This window comes from Oratosquilla oratoria, chromosome 29 (genome assembly GCF_046742065.1).
Source record: "Oratosquilla oratoria isolate Oo_2021 chromosome 29, ASM4674206v1, whole genome shotgun sequence".
Taxonomy (NCBI): domain Eukaryota; kingdom Metazoa; phylum Arthropoda; class Malacostraca; order Stomatopoda; family Squillidae; genus Oratosquilla; species Oratosquilla oratoria.
This window is the reverse complement of record NC_134805.1, coordinates 51565422-51586268: the sequence shown is the minus strand read 5'-3', so window position 1 is coordinate 51586268 and position 20847 is coordinate 51565422. Positions and strand designations below refer to the sequence as shown.

At 41.5% G+C, this 20847-nt stretch overlaps 1 protein-coding gene across 3 annotated transcripts in view; it reads left to right on the top strand.

Moving 5' to 3' along the window:
- LOC143040767 (solute carrier organic anion transporter family member 74D-like) overlaps nt 1–20847 on the top strand; it is a 291921-nt gene that overhangs the window by 91511 nt on the left and 179563 nt on the right. For all 3 annotated transcript variants that reach the window (XM_076212181.1, XM_076212182.1, XM_076212180.1), the window contains 3 exons: nt 7907–8039; nt 8611–8850; nt 9577–9777. In XM_076212181.1, the coding sequence (XP_076068296.1) occupies nt 7907–8039; nt 8611–8850; nt 9577–9777 (574 nt within the window). The remainder of the gene's footprint in view (nt 1–7906; nt 8040–8610; nt 8851–9576; nt 9778–20847) is intronic.

The window sequence follows — 20847 nt, the reverse complement described above, 5'->3', positions numbered from 1 at the left end:
ACCCAAGGTATGCATATTACCCTCCGTGACCCGGCCCCTGGTAATGACCTGATCCCTGGTCAAGTATTGAGACCTGACCCCACCCCCACGTTGTCAATGTCCGAAATGTCCGTATAACATTTCATATTCAATTTCAAATAGGTTTTTATATTGTCAAAGTTTGCTCTCCTGAAGTCTGATACTTGGACGTTATTCGTGCCTTTTAATTCTTCCCAAATAATATTAAATCTTATTTCCTGATGATCGCTAGAGCCTAGACTATCTGCCACTTTTACGTTGCTTATTAGGTGCTCATTATTAGTTAAAGGTAAGTCCAAAGTATTTTCTCCCTTCGTAGGATCGGTAATCACTTGTTTTTAGGAAATTATCCTGCATCACATCTAGGAATTTCTTCGTTTCCTGATCTCCTATTAAAGTTTCCCAGTCAATATTTCTATAATCAAAATCTCGCAAGATCACAAGAGTTTTTGTACTGGGACGCTCTGTGAATTTCATGAATCAAGGGGTCAGTCTGCTCAATGCTGAGGTTAGGAGGTCTGTACAAGACGCCAATAATAATTTTCTTATTCTTGCCTATAATCTCTACCCAAATAGAGTCCGTACAGTCCTTTTCCTTAATCGAATTGCTGATTCACCCTATCCTTATGAAAAAACTTATATCCTTCTATTTCGATTTCCGGAAGGAAATGTTTATCAGCCATGTTGATCCAGGATTCAGTAATAGCCATAATATCGAAATTCTTCACGCATGCTTTACCTCGCAGCAAACAAATTTTGTTAATCATGCTTCTGCTATTTGTATAGTAAACTTTAAGTTTATCTTCTCTCCACCTGCTTTGGTGATTCTTTTCACAGTCCCTATCTAAGTTATTTCTATTACCTAAAATATTCCGATACTTCCTACACCTACACCCACATAATCTACCCGAAAAAACCCTGTAGGATTCCTACTTCTCGCTCAAGGGATTCAACAAGGAGCCGAAATCCTCTGGGCGACAAGTGCACCCCGTCCCTTGTATATAGTTGATTCTTACCGTAAAAGCGGCCCCAGTTGTCGACAAATGCCCATCCATTGGCCTTACAATGTTTTGCCAGCCTGGAATTCATTGCAATAGCCCTAGAATGCCACATGCCTCCAACTTTACACCTCGGAGGGATTCCGCATACAATAGGAACACCTCCCTTATTTCTAATCTTGTCTAGCGCATCCCAGAACCACGCAAACAATTTCTCACTCCTTAACCTACCTATATCATTGCCTCCGGCACTTAAGCAAACTTAAGGGTCCTTACCTTCCCCTACTAAACACTCTTCAATCGTATCTCTCTTGGCTATTAATCAATTAGCTTTTTATCACCACCTATGCAAACTTTGATCTATTTCTTAATACACATGCCTAATGTATTGCTTTCTTCATATGCATACCAAATACATTGTCATAGTTCATAGCAGTGTTATATATGCATATGGATATATATATACATATGTATGTATATGCATATGTATGAAAGATAGATACAGTGAGGGGTGCTGGGAAAATGACCGTGATGAATGAGGAAAATGGAGGAGAAATAAGGAAGGATGAAGTGAAGGTAGTTGTTAAGATGACGAAAGCAGGTAAGGCACCTGGTCTGGATGGATGCCATGCAGAATGTCTAAAAAAGGAGGTACAGTGATGGTGGACTGGCTGGTGAGGTTATTTAATGTTTGCTGGAGAGAGGGTAGAGTGCCGGAGGACTGGAAGAGTGCCTGTATAGTTCCACTTTACAAAGGAAAAAGGGGACAAGTGTGAGTGTAGTAGTTTCAGAGTGATTAGCTTGTTAAGTGTAGTTGGGAAGACTTATGGGAGGATCTTGATTGAGAGGATTAGGAAAGGAACAGAGGGAGTAATTGGTGAGGAACAGTATGGATTTAGGACAGGTAGAGGTTGTGTAGATCAGATCTTTGTGGTAAGACAAATATGTGAGAAAGCTATAGGAAAAGGTAAGAATATTTTTTGGGCTTTTATGGATCTGGAAAAGGCTTACGACAGGGTAGACAGGAAGGCATTGTGGGAGGTTTGCGGATATACGGGATAGGAGGAAAGCTTCTAGGGACTGTCAAGAGTTTTTACGAGAGTAGTAGAGCATGTGTCAGAATTAGAATTGGAGAGAGTGCGTGGTTCGAGGTAAAAATGGGACTTCGTCAGGGATGTGTTATGTCATCCTGGCTGTTCAACTTATACATGGATGGGGTGGTGCGAGAGGTAAATTCAAGGGTGGTGGGTCAGGGATTGGAGATGGTTAAAGAAAATGGAGAAAAGTGGGAGGTGAGTCAGCTGTTGTTTGCTGACGACACTGCGCTTGTAGCAGGATCAGAGAAGGGATTGAGGATGTTGGTGACAGAGTTTGGGAGAGTGTGTGAAAGAAGAAAATTAAAGATAAATGTGGATAAAAGTAAGGTGATGAGATGTACAAGGGGTGAAAGTGACAGCAGACTGGAAGTGAGTATTAAGGGGGAGCGACTGCAGGAAGTGGATAGTTTTAGATACTTGGGTGCGAATGTGGCAGGAAAGGGTGGATTGGAGGTGGAGGTAGAATGTAGATTGAGAGAAGCGGATTAAAAAGTGTAATGAGGAATAGACATTTGGGAATAGAGGCTAAGAGAAGAATGTATGAAGGAGTGATTGTGCCAACAGCACTGTATGGGGCAGAAACATGGAACATAAGAGAGGAAGAGAGAAGGAGTTTGAATGTGTTTGAGAAGTATGATGGGGGTTACTAGGCTGGATAGACTGAGAAATTAGGAGGTAAGGAGGAGAACAGGGGTGGTAAGGGAGTTGGGAGATAGGGTTGATGAAAGAATATTAGGATGGTTTGGACACATGGAAAGAATGAGTGAGGAAAGACTAGTAAAAGAGGCAGATGTGGAGGGAGTGAACATGAGGGGGCGTCCTAGGATGAGATGGATGGATGGGGTGAAAGGGGCTATGGGGAAGAGGGGAATGTCTATTGAGGAAGGACGGGAGACGACAGAAGACAGGGGTAATGGAGAATGGTTGTATATGGATGACGCTGTGATGCATGAGGTGGAATGGGTGGGGGGATGGGGGGTGAGGTAGTATGTGTGAGAAAAATTTGACGAAGTCCGAAGGGATTTCTCCCCGTCTTCTTCTTTTATGCATGAGGGGACGGTGAGGGGGGAGTCGCCGATTTAAAGAAGCGGCCTTGCTGTGGATGTGCTATGTCTTTCGACACTGCCTCTGACCCAGGGCAGTGGACAAGGTGCAGGGATGACCCGTCATCCAGGAGGTGCTAAGATAAGAGGGAGGGTGGAGGGTGGAGGGTGGAGGAGAGTGGAATATGTAGGGGATGGAATGGGTGGGAACGGTTTTATGCCTTTTTCTTTTTGGCTACCTCCCTTGTAAGGGGGAAAAAGCCTTGGTATATGTATGTATATAATATATATATATATATATATATATATATATATATATATATATATATATATATATATATATATGTATTCACCTCGGATCTACTGCAGCCTCTTTTCGAGACAGCCAGACACCACCCTACGGCAGTGAGCTCAGAGCTCATTATTGGCAGATCTCTGGGTAGGTCTGAGACCACTCACACTTCACACACCGGGAATGCAAGGTCACAACTCCTTGACTAACGTCCCGTACCTACTCGCTGCTAGGTGAACAGGGGCTACACGTGAAAGGAGACAAACCCAACTTGTCTCCGCCCGGCCGGGGAATCGAACCCCGGTTCTCCGGCTTGTGAGGCCAGTGCCTTACCAATCCGCCACCGGGCCGTGTGTGTGTGTGTGTGTGTGTGTGTGTGTGTGTGTGTGTGTGTAATTCCTGTAGTGCTTCAGCCGTTTGGTTTACAGGTTCAAACCTGTAGAGCCGGCTTCGGTATTCATGCTCCTGTTCCTATCCTTCAAGTACCAACTTGCGAAGCTCCGCCTCCTTTTTGTGATCTTTATAATGGTCCGAGCGTGACACTCGCTTTCTCTTGCTCCAGTTCTGAAAATTATCAGTCTCACGGGGTACAACCCCACCCCCTCTTATCTCTATGGCCTCGCATTGCTGCCCTTTGCCCCACATCTGCCTGACTTCCGTCATTAGGTAGTAAGTATTAGGGCATACTATTCAGCCTTGATTATCAACATTCTGGATCTCTCAAGTGTGATATTTGGCTTAGGATGTATGAATTAGCAATGTGATATTTAACATAGGATGTATTAGTTAGGTAAATTGATATTTAGCTTAGGATGTATTAGTTAGGGGAAAGTGATATTTAGCATAGGGTCTACTATTTAGGGAAAGTGATATATAGCATAGGGTGTATTAATTAGGGAAAGTGACATTTAGCATAAGATATATGTTTATGGCTGTTAAAAGATATGGTGTATAGAAAGAAAGTATACGAATTTGATTTATTTATACCCTACGTCTTATAAATATTTTTTTTCACTTTTGGTTACCAGTCTTTGAAAAAAACAAAAAAAAAAAACAGTCTTTTTCTGATTCATGAAAGAAGAACTCGCCAAAACCAGTAAATTGTCTTTGCATCTTTTTTTTTTTTTTTTTATTACACCTTGTTTGGCATCCCCTAGCCGAGCCAAAACGGCGGTTTGACATTGCCGACTGATGAGTTTGCTATTATTAGCCACTTTCTCGCCTATCTCTATCCCCCAAAACGCATCCGAATATGAAATAATACGGACACACACACACACACACACACACACACACACACACACACACACACACACACACACACACACACACACACACACACACACACACACACACACACACACAGAAGTGGAAGAAAATGGAAAGGAAACAATTATCAAAGTAATCAATCGGAGAACACCCACACACAGGCAACCCACAGAGGTCAAAACAAGCACCCTAACAAGGACAAAATCTCATGCCTTTGACGATCGGCTAGGCTGAGGAATCACCTAAATAGCCCCAGTGGAGAAGAGAAGAGTCATAAGTGATCTCTCCAAGATTTGTCATTATTCATACTTATACTGATCAGTGGCTTACTTCTCTTCATTCCAAATGAAGATGCAGAACGATCTGCGAAACGTCTTGTTTTTTTCTATGTTTTGTTTATCTTCCTTTATTTTGTGTATAACGTATATATTTGTGATAATATAAGTTCCTAATGTTAATCGGAATTTTGCTTCTTCCCCTCTTTTCCACAGAAATCTACTTTCCGAAAGCTAGAAAGCTTACGAAAGAAATTAATTTCCAATGAATTTGCTGTCGTTTTCAACAGAATATGCTTGAAAGGGAATCTCCTGCCACGCTTCACGAATATATTTCTCTAGCCTTAACTTTTCATTTTGCCACCTCATCTCCATGTATATATATATATATATATATATATATATATATATACATATATATATATATATATACATATACATATACATATATATATATATATATATATATATATATTTATATATACATATATATATATTCATTCATATATGTACATATATATATATATATATACTATATATATATATATAAGTAAAGATTGACAAATATGGAGGTGAGGTGGCAAAACTAAAATTTAAGGCTAGAGTAGTGAGCTTATTCAGAACCAGACGTTTCGACCTATAGGGTTATCCTCAGTGGACTAAAAAGTCACTACTCTATCCTCAACTTTTCATTTTGCCAATTGCTCTTCCGGCGTGGTCCTTTTGATGTTGGCCTGGTGACAGTAGGTATATTTTGGAAGGAGGCCAGTCTGAATACAGGCTTTGTTGAAGTCTACAGCAGTAGTAGCATTGTTCAACTTGTAAGAAGTACTCTCGATATTTCTAATGAGAGAGCGGAGGTTGGAGGTCAGGGTATTGATAGAATCTCCAAGGTACATGTTGTTTACTCTAGACGTCTTTTGACCCAATCAGAGGTCATCTTGGGGGGTTACAATATACACAATGATAAACAGGAATGACATATGAGGTATGGCGGGGGAGATTTTGTACCCGCGAAGAAAAACTGGGACAGGAAGTCATATGAGGTGTGGCGGGGGAGATGTCATACCCCGAACTTCTACCATCTGTATATGTGAGGTACATAGACGATGTTTTCATCAGTGCAGAAAATGAGAACAGTATTTTACAAATTGTGAGCACCTTTAAACGTCATTCCTCCCTTGACTTCACCCATGAACTTGAAGCCAACTATAAACTCCCCTTTTCGGACGTTTTAGTTCACCGAGGCCCTCACTCTTTCTCCACCGAAGTATATGTAAAGGCTACAAACCTGGGTTTTTGTCTCAACGGTGCTAGTGAGTGCCCAGAGAAATACCGCAGGAGTATGGTAAATTCCTTTGTTAAGAGAGCACTTACACATTCTTCAACTTGGACTACCACCCATGCTGAATTATAGAGAGTCTCACAACTACTTGCCAATAACGGCTACTCAAAACAATTAGTTGATGAGACAATAAAGCGACATCTAGACAGTTTCATGACACAAGCCCCCTCTACAACAGAAAAACCTGGTCATATTTCCCTCTTCTACAAGAACTTCATGTCTTCCGCATATAAAGAAGACGAAAAGGCTTTAAGAAAGATCATCAGCACACATGTCATCCCTACAGACCCCCACGCCATCCTGAAGCTCATCATTTTTTACAAAACAAAAAGAACATCAAGCCTCATCATGAAAAATAGTTGCCTCCCACAGACAAGGCCTTTACAAGAGGTGAATCTTGTATACCAATTTCATTGCAACTTTGGTGACTGCAGTCGCCTCAATTCACGGTATATAGGTTCAACCACTACCACCTTGTCAAAAAGGATGACGGCACATTTGCAGGATGGGGCCATACTCCGTCACACCAGTAATACACATGGACACTCCCTCACCAGGCAACAACTTGAAACACAAACAACAATACTGTATCGAGAACAAGACAGAAGGAGATTAAGGATGGCTGAATCAATTTTTATTCGTCTGGATCAACCCTCCATCAATATCCAGCTACAGCCTGAAGTATCACTCCCATCAATGAGGAAACCCTACCAGCAACCTACAGGGAACCCGTCGGCGCTCCGTGGGTAGCTACGTCGACTTCCTGTCCCAGGGTTTCTTCGCGGGTATGACATCTCCCCCGCCACACCTCATATGACTTCCTGTCCCAGTGTTTCTTCGCGGGTACAAAATCTCCCCCGCCACACCTCATATGTCATTCCTGTTTATCATTGTGTATATTGTAACTCCTGAAGATGACCTCTGATTGGGTCGAAAGACGTCTAGAGTAAACAACATGTACCTTGGAGATTCTATCAATACCCTGACCTCCAACCTCCGCTCTCTCATTAGAAATATCGAGAGTACTTCTTACAAGTTGAACAATGCTACTACTGCTGTAGACTTCAACAAAGCCTGTATTCAGAATGGCCTCCTTCCAATATATATATATATATATATATATATATATATATATATATATATATATATTTATGTGTGTGTGTGTGTGTGTGTGTGTGTGTGTGTGTGTACGTGTGTGACTGGGTGTATGTGTGTGATTCACCATGGTCTTGGATCACATGTTGGACTCGTGACTGACAGCTATTTCTTTCCCGGAAGAGTGCTCAGAGCTCATGTATGACCGACCTATAGGTAATGCTGTGACCTTACACGCACACACACACCCAACTCCCCGCCTACGACAGCTGGATAACGACTCGCATCGCAGCGATACTGATTTTTTTTTCAACCCTGGGCGGGATTCGAACCCTGAACTTCATAGTGGCAGCCGGGAGCTCCACCAACTGCGTCACTGAGTCATGTATGTGTGTGTGTGTGTGTGTGTGTGTGTGTGTGTGTTTGTAGTCATACACGTGTAAATCAACATTTCTCATCCATTTATTCATTCAGTACCTCGCCCGGAAGGAAGTCTACGTCCTAGTCAACTGCCTCGGTGGTCTGACACAGGGAATGTTCTTCACCTACTCTGTCTCCGTTTTGTCCTCCATCGAAAAGAGATTCAAGTTCACGAGCAAAATCACAGGTACGTATCGGCCGAGAATATCTGTGTTTACTTCTCCGGGTCCCAAAGATAGTGTGGATAGTATGTTAGTAGCGACCACTGCAATTAGGTTGTGATTACAGCATCTAATACCAAAAGGAAAAGCGTGGGTATTATGCTAGTAGATAGTAGTTCATAGAACTGCAGTACACCGGCATTTTATCTTTATGAACATTAGCGATAACAGTGCCACCTGTTATCAAAATGGGATTGTATACATAATTGCCTGTAAACTTTGGTATGACACCCACACAGTTGAATGAAATCAAATAGCGATAGACAGCAGAATCACTCATGTCGTACTACCTCTTAATGAGCTATCAAATGAAATTGCTCATAGCATTAGCGATTTATTTTCCATTTACAGAAAATATCCTCTGGTAATAGCGTATCGCAGGCTTTGTCTATGTCTTACCACTGTCTACAAGGACTATTTTCTCAAGTAGCAACACAATACAAGCATTGTCTTATTGTCTCACCACTATCTACGGGGCCCTCTTTGGTCAGAGAGGTCATGTCATAAGCATGTTCTTTATGTCACTACCATAAACAGGATCTATCTTGGCCGGTAATGACATATCCCAGGCGCTCTTCTCCATCCTGGTGGCCTACTTCGGCAACTACGGCCATCGACCTCGATGGATGGCCATCGGGGGTTTCAGCGCTGCCATCAGTTGCTTCCTGGCAGGATCTTCACATTTCCTCTACGGCCCCGGTGAAGAAGCGGAGTTCTTGGCGAACACGGCGCAGGATCCCACGCTCACGAACGTCTCATCCACCTTGGCGTCGGCAGGTACAGGTCATTTGTATACTAATAGCCGACCGAATTTGATAATGATCATACTAGACGTAGAGAAAGCAGTTTAAGGGATCTTCATAAAAAGTAACATGTACATTTTCCGGCACCGAACCTAGAAACTGGCTAAAACCCGAACAGTACGCCACTAAGTACGTTCAATAGGTTAAGTAGAAGTAATAACAATAAAATAAAAGAATACATAAGAAAAAAATAAATAAACAAATAAAAATTAAAAAACTAGTCGTGTTCGTCCAATTGCCACAAGCGGGTTGGCCACTTTTATGAATTAAATCCTATCACTAAACCTTAGAGATACAAGAACTTGAAAGGAAATATAATTTTCTAACCTTGACCACTGTCCACAAGGGACTCGATCACACCAAATCATCCTTCGGAACTGGGTCCGCCCTTCCTACCCCCCAACTTGAGTCCTATGTTCATAGCTCGAACTAGCGAGGCAGTGTAACCTACCCACTTTTTCTTGGTTAAGGTGATCTTATACTGGCCGTGTTTCAGCAAGCATGAAATATGGTAAATCTCTGACTCAAACCTTTGTCCATCATGCGGTCAAATGCAGATTCACATCTTGAACGAATGTGAGGTGTCAGGACTTCCCTGTCCATTAACAGACTTACAGAGCTGGTGACCCACCTCACCAATTTTGACAAATTAGGCCGTTGATATACAAAATGATTGTACCATGTTTCTCCCCGAGCTCAGGCTCGGAGGGCTTGTGCCACGAACCTTTCCACCAGACCTGCGAAGTGGAGGACGTGGCCAGGGCCGACTTCGAGGTGGTCCCCGCCGTGCTTCTCTTCGTCTCGCAGTTCATGCTCGGCATCTGCATCAGCATCACTTACTCCATCGGCTACACCTACTTGGACGATAACATCGACAAGAGAGAAACTCCATTCTACTACGGTAAATGACATTTTTATTATTCACTCATTCATCTAATTAACTGCTTATTTCTTTATTTATGTATTCATTCATTCATCGTGTGTGTACATGTATGTGTGCGTGCACATATGTGTGTGTGTGTGCGTGTGTACGTGCGGAAATGTATGTATGTGTGTGTACATACGTGTGTTTGCGCGCGTGTGTGTATGTGTGTTTATGTGCACGTGTGTGTGTGTGTGTGTGTGTGTGTGTGTGTTTGTGTTTGTGTGTGCGTGTGCGTGCGTGTGTGTGCATGTACCTGCGAACATGTATGTATGTGTGTGTGCGTACGTGTGTTTGCGCGTGTGTGTATTTACCTAGTTGTATTTTACGGGAAGGAGAGCTATGCTCGTGGTGACCCGTTTTTGTATCTCGCAAGATCAAGTTTGTTCTTAAATTCTTGTGTTGTGTTTGCACATACTATTTTTTCGTCCAGTTTGTTCCATATATATATCACTCTGTGTGGGAAGCTGTTCTTTTTCAGGTCTCTTCTGTAGTTGTCCTTTTTGAGTTTCATTGCATGTCCTCTTGTTTTTCCTCTGTCCCACTTTGATAAGTCCTCTTTATCAATGCGTTCTTTTTCTTTCATAATTCTGTAGATGGTTAGCAGGTCCCCTCGTTCTCTTCTTTGTTCCAGGATTGGCAATTCCAGTTCGGCCAGTCTTTGTTCATATGTCAGGTTCATATGTCATATGTCAGGTGTTGGGACCATCTTTGTCGTTACTCTTTGTATGCTTTCTAATTTTCTTATATTCTTTTTTGTACTGGGTGACCATATCAGCGCTGCATATTCCAGTTGAAGGCAGTTGTTAAGATGATGAAAGCAGGTAAGGCACCTGGTCTGGATGGATGCCATGCAAAATGTCTAGAAAAAGGAGGTACAGTGATGGTGGACTGGCTGGTGAGGTTATTTAATGTTTGTTGGAGAGAGGGTAGAATGCCGGACGACTAGAGGAGTGCCTGTATAGTTCCACTTTACAAAGGAAAAGGGGACAAGTGTGAATGTAGTAGTTTCAGAGGGATTAGCTTGTTGAGTGTAGTTGGGAAGGCTTATGGGAGGATCTTGATTGAGAGGATTAGGAGAGGAACAGAGGGAGTAATTGGTGAGGAACAGTGTGGATTTAGGACAGGTAGAGGTTGTGTAGATCAGATCTTTGTGGTAAGACAAATATGTGAGAAAGCTATAGGAAAGGGGAAGGATGTTTTTCGGGCTTTTATGGATCTGGAAAAGGCTTACGATATGGGAGACAGAAAGGCACTGTGGGAGGTTATGCAGATATATGGGATAGGAGGAAAACTACTAGGAGCTGTCAAGGGTTTTTATGAGAGTAGTAGAGCTTGTGTCAGGATTAGAAATGGAGAGAGTGAGTGGTTTGAGGTAAAGGTGGGACTTCGTCAAGGATGCGTTATGTCGCCCTGGCTGTTCAACTTATACATGGATGGGGTGGTGCGAGAGGTAAATTCAAGGGTGGTGGGTCAGGGATTGGAGATGGTTAAAGAAAATGGAGAAAAGTGGGAGGTGAGTCAGCTGTTGTTTGCAGACGACACTACGCTTGTAGCAGGATCGGAGGAGGGACTGAGGAAGTTGGTGACAGAGTTTGGGAGAGTATGTGACAGAAGGAAGCTAAAGATAAATGTGGGTAAAAGTAAGGTGATGAGATGTACATGGGGTGAAAGTGGCAGTAGACTGGAAGTGAGCATTAAGGGAGAGCGACTGGAGGAAGTGGATAGTTTTAGATACTTGGGTGCAAATATGGCAGGAAAAGGTGGAGTGAAGGTGGAGTGGAATGTAGATTGAGAGAAGCGAGTAAATGCCTTGGTAGATTGAAGTGTGTAATGAGGAATAGACATTTGGGAATGGATGCTAAGAGGAGACTGTATGAAGGAGTGATTGTGCCAACAGTACTGTATGGGGCAGAAACATGGAACATAAGAGAGGAAGAGAGAAGGAGTTTGAATGTGTTTGAGATGAGGTGTCTGAGAAGTATGATAGAGGTTACTGGGCTAGATAGAGTGAGAAATGAGGAGGTGAGGAGAAGAACGGGGGTGGAAAGGGAGTTGGGAGATAGGGTTGATGAAAGAGTATTAGGATGGTTTGGACACATGGAAAGAATGAGTGAAGAAAGACTAGTAAAAGAGGTATGGAAGGCAGATGTGGAGGGAGTGAACATGAGGGGACGTCATAGGATGAGGTGGATGGATAGGGTAAAGGGGGCTTTGGGGAAGAGGGGAATGTCTGTTGAGGAAGGACGGGAGAGGACAGAAGACAGGGGTGAATGGAGAATGGTTGTGGATGTGCTGTGTCTTGCGGCACTGCTTCTGACCCAGGGCAATGGACAAGGTGCAGGGATGACCAGTCATCCAGGAGGTGCTCAGATGGGAGGGAGGGTGGAGGGGTGTGGAGTGTATTCAGGGATGGAATGGGTGGGAATGATTTCATGCCTTTTCCTTTTTGGCTACCTCTCTTGTAAGGGGGAAAAAGCCTTGGTATATGTATGTATGTAATATTTTTAAAATCATTTCCTTATCTAGGTATTTAAAGGCCACCTTTATTGATCTCAGCAAATTGTATGTTTCTCCGATTATTTAATTTATATGTTTATCTGGCGACATGTCTTTGGTGATGATTACTTCTAGGTCACTTTGAGAATTTACTTTTTTTACTTCTTTTCCATCAATTTTATACTGTCCTGATATCCTATTCTTGCTTTTCCCAAATTCGATTACACTGCATTTCTTGATGTTGATTTCTACTTCCCATCTCTTGGTCCACTCTGAGACTTTGTTCAGATCACTCCGTAATGAGTTTATTCTCTTTAATAACTTTGCGTCATCCGCAAAGAAGTTCATGTAACATTTAGTATTTTCGTCCATCTCATTCACATATATAGCAAACATTATTAGAGCTAGTACTGACCTCTGTGGGACGCCACTACTCATTTCTTCCCATTTTGAATATATGTCTCCGAGCACTACTCTCATTTTTATTCCTTGTAGGAAGTCCTCCATCTAATTCAATAGTTTTTCATGTATGCCCTCTATTGTTTTCAGTTTATATAGCAATTTTCTGTGTGGCACCTTATCAAATGCCTTTTGTAAGAACAGGAAGGCACAATCTGCCCAGCCATCCCTTTCTTGCAATATATCTATCAATCTTAGATAGAAACAAATCAAATTAGCGGTACATGATCTTCCCTGTCTGAATCCAAATTACCTCGGGTTTAGTATATTGTTCTCCAGATATTTTGTACATCTATCTTTGATGATTCTCTCACAAATTTTAACTATTGCACTCGTTAGGGACACCGGTCTATAATTTGTTGGGTCTTCCTTATTTCCCCCCTTATATATTGGTATTTTTCCAGTCTCCTGGTAATTTTCCTTCTCTGAGTGAGCAGTCAACTATTTTGTATATTTTTCCTATTAATTGATCTATTCATTCCTTTAGTGTCCTGTTTGCAACTCCGTCAGGGCCATGTGATTTGTTAACGTCAAGCTTTAATATTTGATTCCTTATTTCATTCTGAGTAATGTTTAATTCCTTTATTGGAGGAAATCTTACTTCCTTTCTTTGATCACAGTTTTGTAGATTTTCTTTCTTTGGTGAATCTCAAATTTGAAATGTTTGTTCATAATATCTGTGTATTCTCTGTAATCTTGACGTAATTTAAGTATTTCTTGTTTATTTTTTAGTTTGCCGTTTACATATCTATAAGATAATTTGGGCTGATCTTTACATTTGTCTGTTATGTCCTTTTCATAATTTCTTTTTTCTTTCCTGCGTATTTTTACAAATTCATCTCTTAGGTTGGTGTTTATTTTCCATTTATCAGATTTTTCTTATTTTTTCCATATTTTCCAGAGTTTATCTCTTCTGTCTTTTGCCTCACTGCACATTTTATTGTACCAGGTTTTAAGTATACCCTTTCCTGTTTTTGTCTAGGAACATACTTGCCCCCTCCTTCATTATATATTTCCTTCCAAATTGTCCCTTTCTCTTCCACCTTTGTTTCTTCAATATTAAATTTTTCCCAATTTGCTTCTTGAAAGAATTTTCTAAGCTTCCCAAAATCTGTTTTGTTATACATTAGTCATCCTTTTCTGTGTTTTTCGTTTATTTCTATATTTGTTTCTTCATTTAATTCTAGTTCTAGTAGTATGCTATCACTTTTTCCAATTGGTGTCTTATATTCGATTTTATCCACAATTTCAGCTTCTGATGTGAATATCAAATCCAATCTTGAGGGTTAATCGTTATTTCTATATCTGGTATTTTCCTCGACCCATTGTGTCAATGCGTGTGTCGTGTGTGTGTGTGTGTGTTTCACTATGGTCTTGGATCACGTGTTGGGCTCGTGATCGACAATTATTAACCTACCGGATGAGAGCTCAGAGATCGTATGACCGATCTATGGGTAATACTGTCACCTTACACGCACACGCCCACCCAACTCCCCACCCACGAGAGTTGGAGGAACACCCCGCAGCGAAGCGATACTGAAATTATTTCAGCTCTGGACGGGAGTCGGACTTGAATCGCCGTAATGGCAGGCGAGAACTCTAACCACAGCGCCACGAAGTATGTAAGTGTTTGAGTGTGCGTGTGTGATTGCTCTTGTGTGTGTGTGTGTCTGCGTATGTTTGTGTGTTTGTATTCATGTGTGTGCGTGCGTGTTTACTTAACTGTAATATACAGAAAGGGACCTAAACTTGTGGGGTATTGTCTCTTTATACCTAGTTTTGAAGCTGCACTTGGAATTTTGCCTTGGGATACAACAACGTCTATGCTTGACTAGGAACTGATATACTATGGTTTCGAATTGATTCCCATGGGGGCTTCGTGACAGTCTGCCTCCTGTTGGAAACTAAGAGATATATCAATTATATATAATTATACCCTTCAATTTCTCGAACACTACAATCAAATCAGCTCTTTTTTATCTTTTAACGATAGCAGGTTTAATGTTAATAATATTCCTTTCAATTTATGCCTGCAGTGCTATGGGTGCGCGTGCGTGCGTGTGTGTGTGATTGCGTGCGTGCATGTGTGTGTGATTGCGTGCGTGCACTTGTGTGAGCGTGTGTGAAGGCATTTGAACCTCCGACAAATTTAACTTAATAGTCTTCCCTATTACATTGCAATTTTCTCTTTAGACATAAAGGAAATTGTATTAATGGGTAACTATAATAAATTTCAAATGTCGCCTAACATTTTTAACAGGAGTTCAATCAATACTCAATTAAACATATTATGAAATTTACACCGAAACTGAAAAATAATCATTTAGATGAAGATGTGCACTATTATCAAAATGAATGAAAATAGTTTGCACCCAAGTAATTAGGGTGCAAATCACATTGACACTATTTTGCCTCGTCTCACTTTGAGTTGGCAAGATAGACAAAAATATGTCTACTAGAGTAATTCGAATTTCATCCTTCTCACCTCTAAAAATAAAATTGAACTCTTAATGCAGAATATGATGCAGTCTGTTTTTTTTTTTTACATATATACCAGGAGACCTACTTTGTGTTTGTTGTATCCGTTGAAATGTAATCTACATAATATATATCGAAATAGTTTAAGGAATATTGGATTGACTTGTGTCCGCTATGTCAGGCTGCCTCACACACATTCACGTAACTGCAGAGCACAAACAAAATATAATTGGGGTGGAGGATCTCTACAGCCCAAGAGGGAGATCAGCTTCTTCCTTAATTCTAGTATCAAAATTGACTGGTACCAAGATCTCAAATGCAGTTGCAACAGCAATAGCAGCAATAGCATCAGTAGCAGCGGCATAAACAACAATAACCAACAACAATACTCATCAACAACAACTTTAACCAACAATGCTTACCGACAACACATGATAACACTGGTCAACACCAAATTTATTGTTTATATTTTTTAGATGATTAAGGATAATTTTGATGTGCTGAATCCAAAAATCACATTGGTTTTGCTTATTCAGGTCAACTTTCTGAATTAAGCTATACATTTGTTTTTTGATGTTTTTGTTTACATGTACGAGTATTTTCACGTGATATGATTCTTTCATATTTCTTCCAGTAAACGAATTCTGAAGATTTTGCATGTGCCATCATATGACTAATTGTTTTTTATTGGGACAACAGTCCGGCTTCGCCAAGTACCCATGCTTTCTGTGCAATGTGGGATAGTAGGGACACTGCTCAGCATTACACAAAGAAGGACTGGCCTGTGCGGGAGGAATTGGTACCTTGCAGAAAAAGGAACGTCATTAACAGTCCTTTGGTAGAGAGAGACAAGATACTCTTCCCACCGCTGCACATCTAGCTCGGCTTGATTAAACAGTTCACCAAAACTCTAGACAAGGATGGTGGCTGCTTCACTTACTTGTGCCATGCTTTTCCAGAATTAACCATAGAGAAGTTGAAAGCTGGTATCTTTGATGGTCCTCAAATCCGCCAGCTCATCAGAGATCCTGAGTTTGAAAACTCAATGAACGAAGTGGAACTGGAAGCATGGGAGGCTTTTGTTCTGGTCGTGAAGAACTTCCTTGGCAACAACAAGGCCAGGAACTATGCAGAACTTGTTACCAGTATGCTGACTGCTTTCAGAAACCTTGGATGCAACATGAGCATCAAAATACATTAACTATCTCACATATGGATCGGTTTCCTGAGAATCTGGGATCAATGAGTGATGAGCAGGGGGAGGGATTCCATCAGGACATAGAAGAGATGTACACCAGGTATCAGGGATACTGGGACATAGCTGTAGGCATGATGGCTGATTACTGTTGGATTCTGAAGGGAGACTTCCCTGCTGCTGAGCATTCGAGGGGTTCGAAGAAACGGAAGTTTATGCCCTGAATTTCGCAAAAGGACGACGTAATGTTCAATATACATGTACTTACCTTGATCAATTTACAGAAATTGAAGTTTGTAATATTTGATAAATACATTTTATTAGAAAATTATTATTTTTATCTCCTAGACCTTTTTTGGATGAGAAATATTAACGGAAATCAACTGATAATGTCACAAAAATGTAATCAATTTAGTCAGAAGATCGGATTTTTCAAAATCAAATTAGCATAAAAACCTGACCTGATTGAGAAAAATGGATGTCATTTTTGGATTCAGCGGTGCAAAATGGTCCTAATTCAATTGAAAAAACAACATAAACAATTTACAATTATTTTTTTTTGTAACCCAGTATAAACCGATCCCAACTCCAAAAACAACGAACATCATCAATAACATACATACATACATACATACATACATACATACATACATACATACATACATACATACATACATACATACATACATACATACATACATACATACATATACCAAGGCTTTTTCCCCCTTACAAAGGGGGTAGCCAAAAAGAAAAAGGCATAAAATCATTCCCACCCATTCCATCCCTGAATACACTCCACACCCCTCCACCCTCCCTCTTATCTTAGCACCTCCTGAATGACGGATCATCCCTGCACCTTGTCCACTGCCCTGGGTCAGAAGCAGTGTCGCAAGACACAGCACATTCACAGCAAGGCCGCTTCATTAAATCGGCGACCCCCCCTCTCCGTCCCCCCATTGCATAAAATGAGAGGACGGGGAGAAATCCCTTCGGGCTGCGTCAAACTTTGCTCACACATACTACCTCACCCCCCATCCACCCGCCCATTCCACCTCATGCAATCACAACATCATCCATATACAACCATTCTCCATTCACCCCTGTCTTCTGTCCTCTCCCGTCCTTCTTCAACAGACATTCCCCTCTTCCCCAAAGCCCCCTTCACCCCATCCATCCACCTCATCCTAGGACGTCCCCTCATGTTCACTCCCTCCACATCTGCCTTCCACACCTCTTTTACTAGTCTTTCTCCACTCATTCTTTCCATGTGTCCAAACCATCTTAATATTCTTTCATCAACCCTATCTCCCAGCTCCTTTTCCACCCCTGTTCTCCTCCTCACCTCCTCATTTCTCACACTATCTAGCCTAGTAACCCCCATCATACTTCTCAGACACCTCATCTCAAACACATTCAAACTCCTTCTCTCTTCTTCTCTTATGTTCCATGTTTCTGCCCCATACAGTGCTGTTGGCACAATCACTCCTTCATACAGTCTCCTCTTAGCATCCATTCCCAAATGTCTATTCCTCATTACACTCTTTAATCCACCAAGGCATTTACTCGCTTCTCTCAATCTACATTCTACCTCCACTTTCACTCCACCTTTCCCTGCCACATTTGCACCCAAGTATCTAAAACTATCCACTTCCTCCAGTCGCTCTCCCTTAATGCTCACTTCCAGTCTACTGCCACTTTCACCCCATGTACATCTCATCACCTTACTTTTACCCACATTTATCTTTAGCTTTCTTCTGTCACATACTCTCCCAAACTCTGCCACTAACTTCCTCAATCCCTCCTCCGATCCTGCCACAAGCGCAGTGTCGTCCGCAAACAACAGCTGACTCACCTCCCACTTTTCTCCATTTTCTTTAACGATCTCCAATCCCTGACCCACTACCCTTGCATTTACCTCTCGCACCACCCCATCCATGTATAAGTTGAACAGCCAGGGCGACATAACGCATCCTTGACGAAGTCCCACCTTTACCTTGAACCACTCACTCTCTCCATTTCCAATCCTGACACAAGCTCTACTACTCTCATAAAATCTCTTGACAGCTCCCAGAAGCTTTCCTCCTATCCCGTATATCTGCATAACCTCCCACAGTGCCTTCCTGTCTACCCTATCATAAGCCTTTTCCAGATCCATAAAAGCCCAAAACACATTCCTTCCCCTTTCCTATAGCTTTCTCACATATCTGTCTTACCACAAAGATCTGATCTACACAACCTCTACCTGTCCTAAATCCACACTGTTCCTCACCAATTACTCCTTCTGTTCCTCTCCTAATCCTCTCAATCAAGATCCTCCCATAAGCCTTCCCAACTACACTCAACAAGCTAATCCCTCTGAAACTACTACATTCACACTTGTCCCCTTTTTCCTTGTAAAGAGGAACTATACAGGCACTCCTCCAGTCCTCCGGCACTCTACCCTCTCTCCAACAAACATTAAATAACCTCACCAACCAGTCCACCATCACTGTACCTCCCTTTTTCAGACATTCCGCATGGGATCCATCCAGACCAGGTGCCTTACCTGCTTTCATCATCTTAACAACTGCCTCCACCTCATCCTTCCTTATTTCTCCTCCATTCTCCTCATTCATCACTCTCATTTTCTTCGCACTTCCCACTGCAGCAATCTTTCCTTCCCTATCCTCCTTCACATTTAGCAACTCCCTAAAATATTCTGCCCATCTTCCCCTTACTGCCTTCTCTTCCATTATCATCTCTCCATCTGCACCTTTTACCTTTTTTTCTCTACTTGATTCGCCTCCTCTTCCTCTCTTAATTTCTTTCCAAAACATCTTTCTATTACTTTCAAAATTTTCTATCAAAGTCTTACCCCATTTCACATCTGCTCTCCTCTTTGCAACCTTTACCTTTTGCTTTACTTCTCTTTTCTTTTCTTTGTACCTCTCATATGACTCCCTCGTCCTATTTTGTAACCAATCTGTGAAAGCTCGCTTCTTCTCTTCTACAACCTTTTTTGTTTCCTCATCCCACCATTCACTACCCTTTCTTCTATTTCCCCCTGTCCTTCTTGTTCCACACACCATCCTTGCACACTTTATGACTCCCTCCTTGAACCATCCCCATTCCTCCTCCACACCCAGCTCTACTCTACCCTTTACTCCCTCCCACTCCTCCTTCAGCTTCTTTCCGTACTCCTCCTTTTCCTTCTCATTCAAAGAGTTCACTCTAAGAACCTCGTGTGACTCTGGTCCGTAGGGGCGCCCCATATAGACCCTAAAGTATCAACTGCATGCTACTTTGCCACAATAACAAGCAGCCAATACCCCAGACGGGAAATACCCCAGACGGGAATCATCAATAACAACCAGCAATAACAAAGAATCACTTTATTTAATATAAATGAGAGAATTGCATGAATGAGACACGTGACGCTGACATTCAGAACTTTCCCTAACATTACATAAATTTATCCTTGAAAATCATTACAAAATGTTGTCAATATTCCTGGTAAAACGAAAAAATAACACGGAAATGAGAATTTGGAATAGTAGAGAACTGTACCTTAAACTGAAAACAAAATCCATTTAGTTCATCGAAGAACAGAAATGCTCTTGAGCATTTACTGATTGTGATAGATATAGAGGTATGATAAAGGAAAAACTTCTTTCTCCAGAGTAATAACCAAACAAAGAGGAGTCGAACAAAGAAAAAGAAGTGGAAAAGGAGGTAATATGCATATGTATATATATATATGTATATATATATATATATATATATATGCATATATATACATATATATATATATGTGTGTGTGTGTGTATGTGTGTGTGTACACACACACACACACACACACACACACACACATATATATATGTATATATATACATGTATATATATATATATATATATATATATATATATATATATATATATATATATACATATATATATATATATAAACACACACACACACACACACACACACACACACACACACACACACACACACACACACACACACACACACACACACACACACACACACACACACACATACACACACACACACACACACATACACACGATTCGGTGGCGCGTTTGATAGAGTACTGGACTGCCAGTACGGAGGTGCGGCAGTACCTGGTTCGAATCCTGCCCAGGGCCGAAATTATTTCGGTATCGCTGCGCTTCGGGTCGTTACTCCGACTGTTGTGGGCGGGGAGTTGTGTGTGTGTGTAAGGTCATAGCATTACCCATAGATTGGTCATACGAGCGCTGAACTCTCTTCTGGGAGGGAAATAGCTGTCGATCACGAGTCCAACGCGTGATCCAAAGACTAAGGTGAAGATGAAGGTGAATACACACACGTCGGTCGGGGTGGCAGCGAAGTCTGGACTCCGGTGATATCTTCAAATTTCGAGGATCACAAC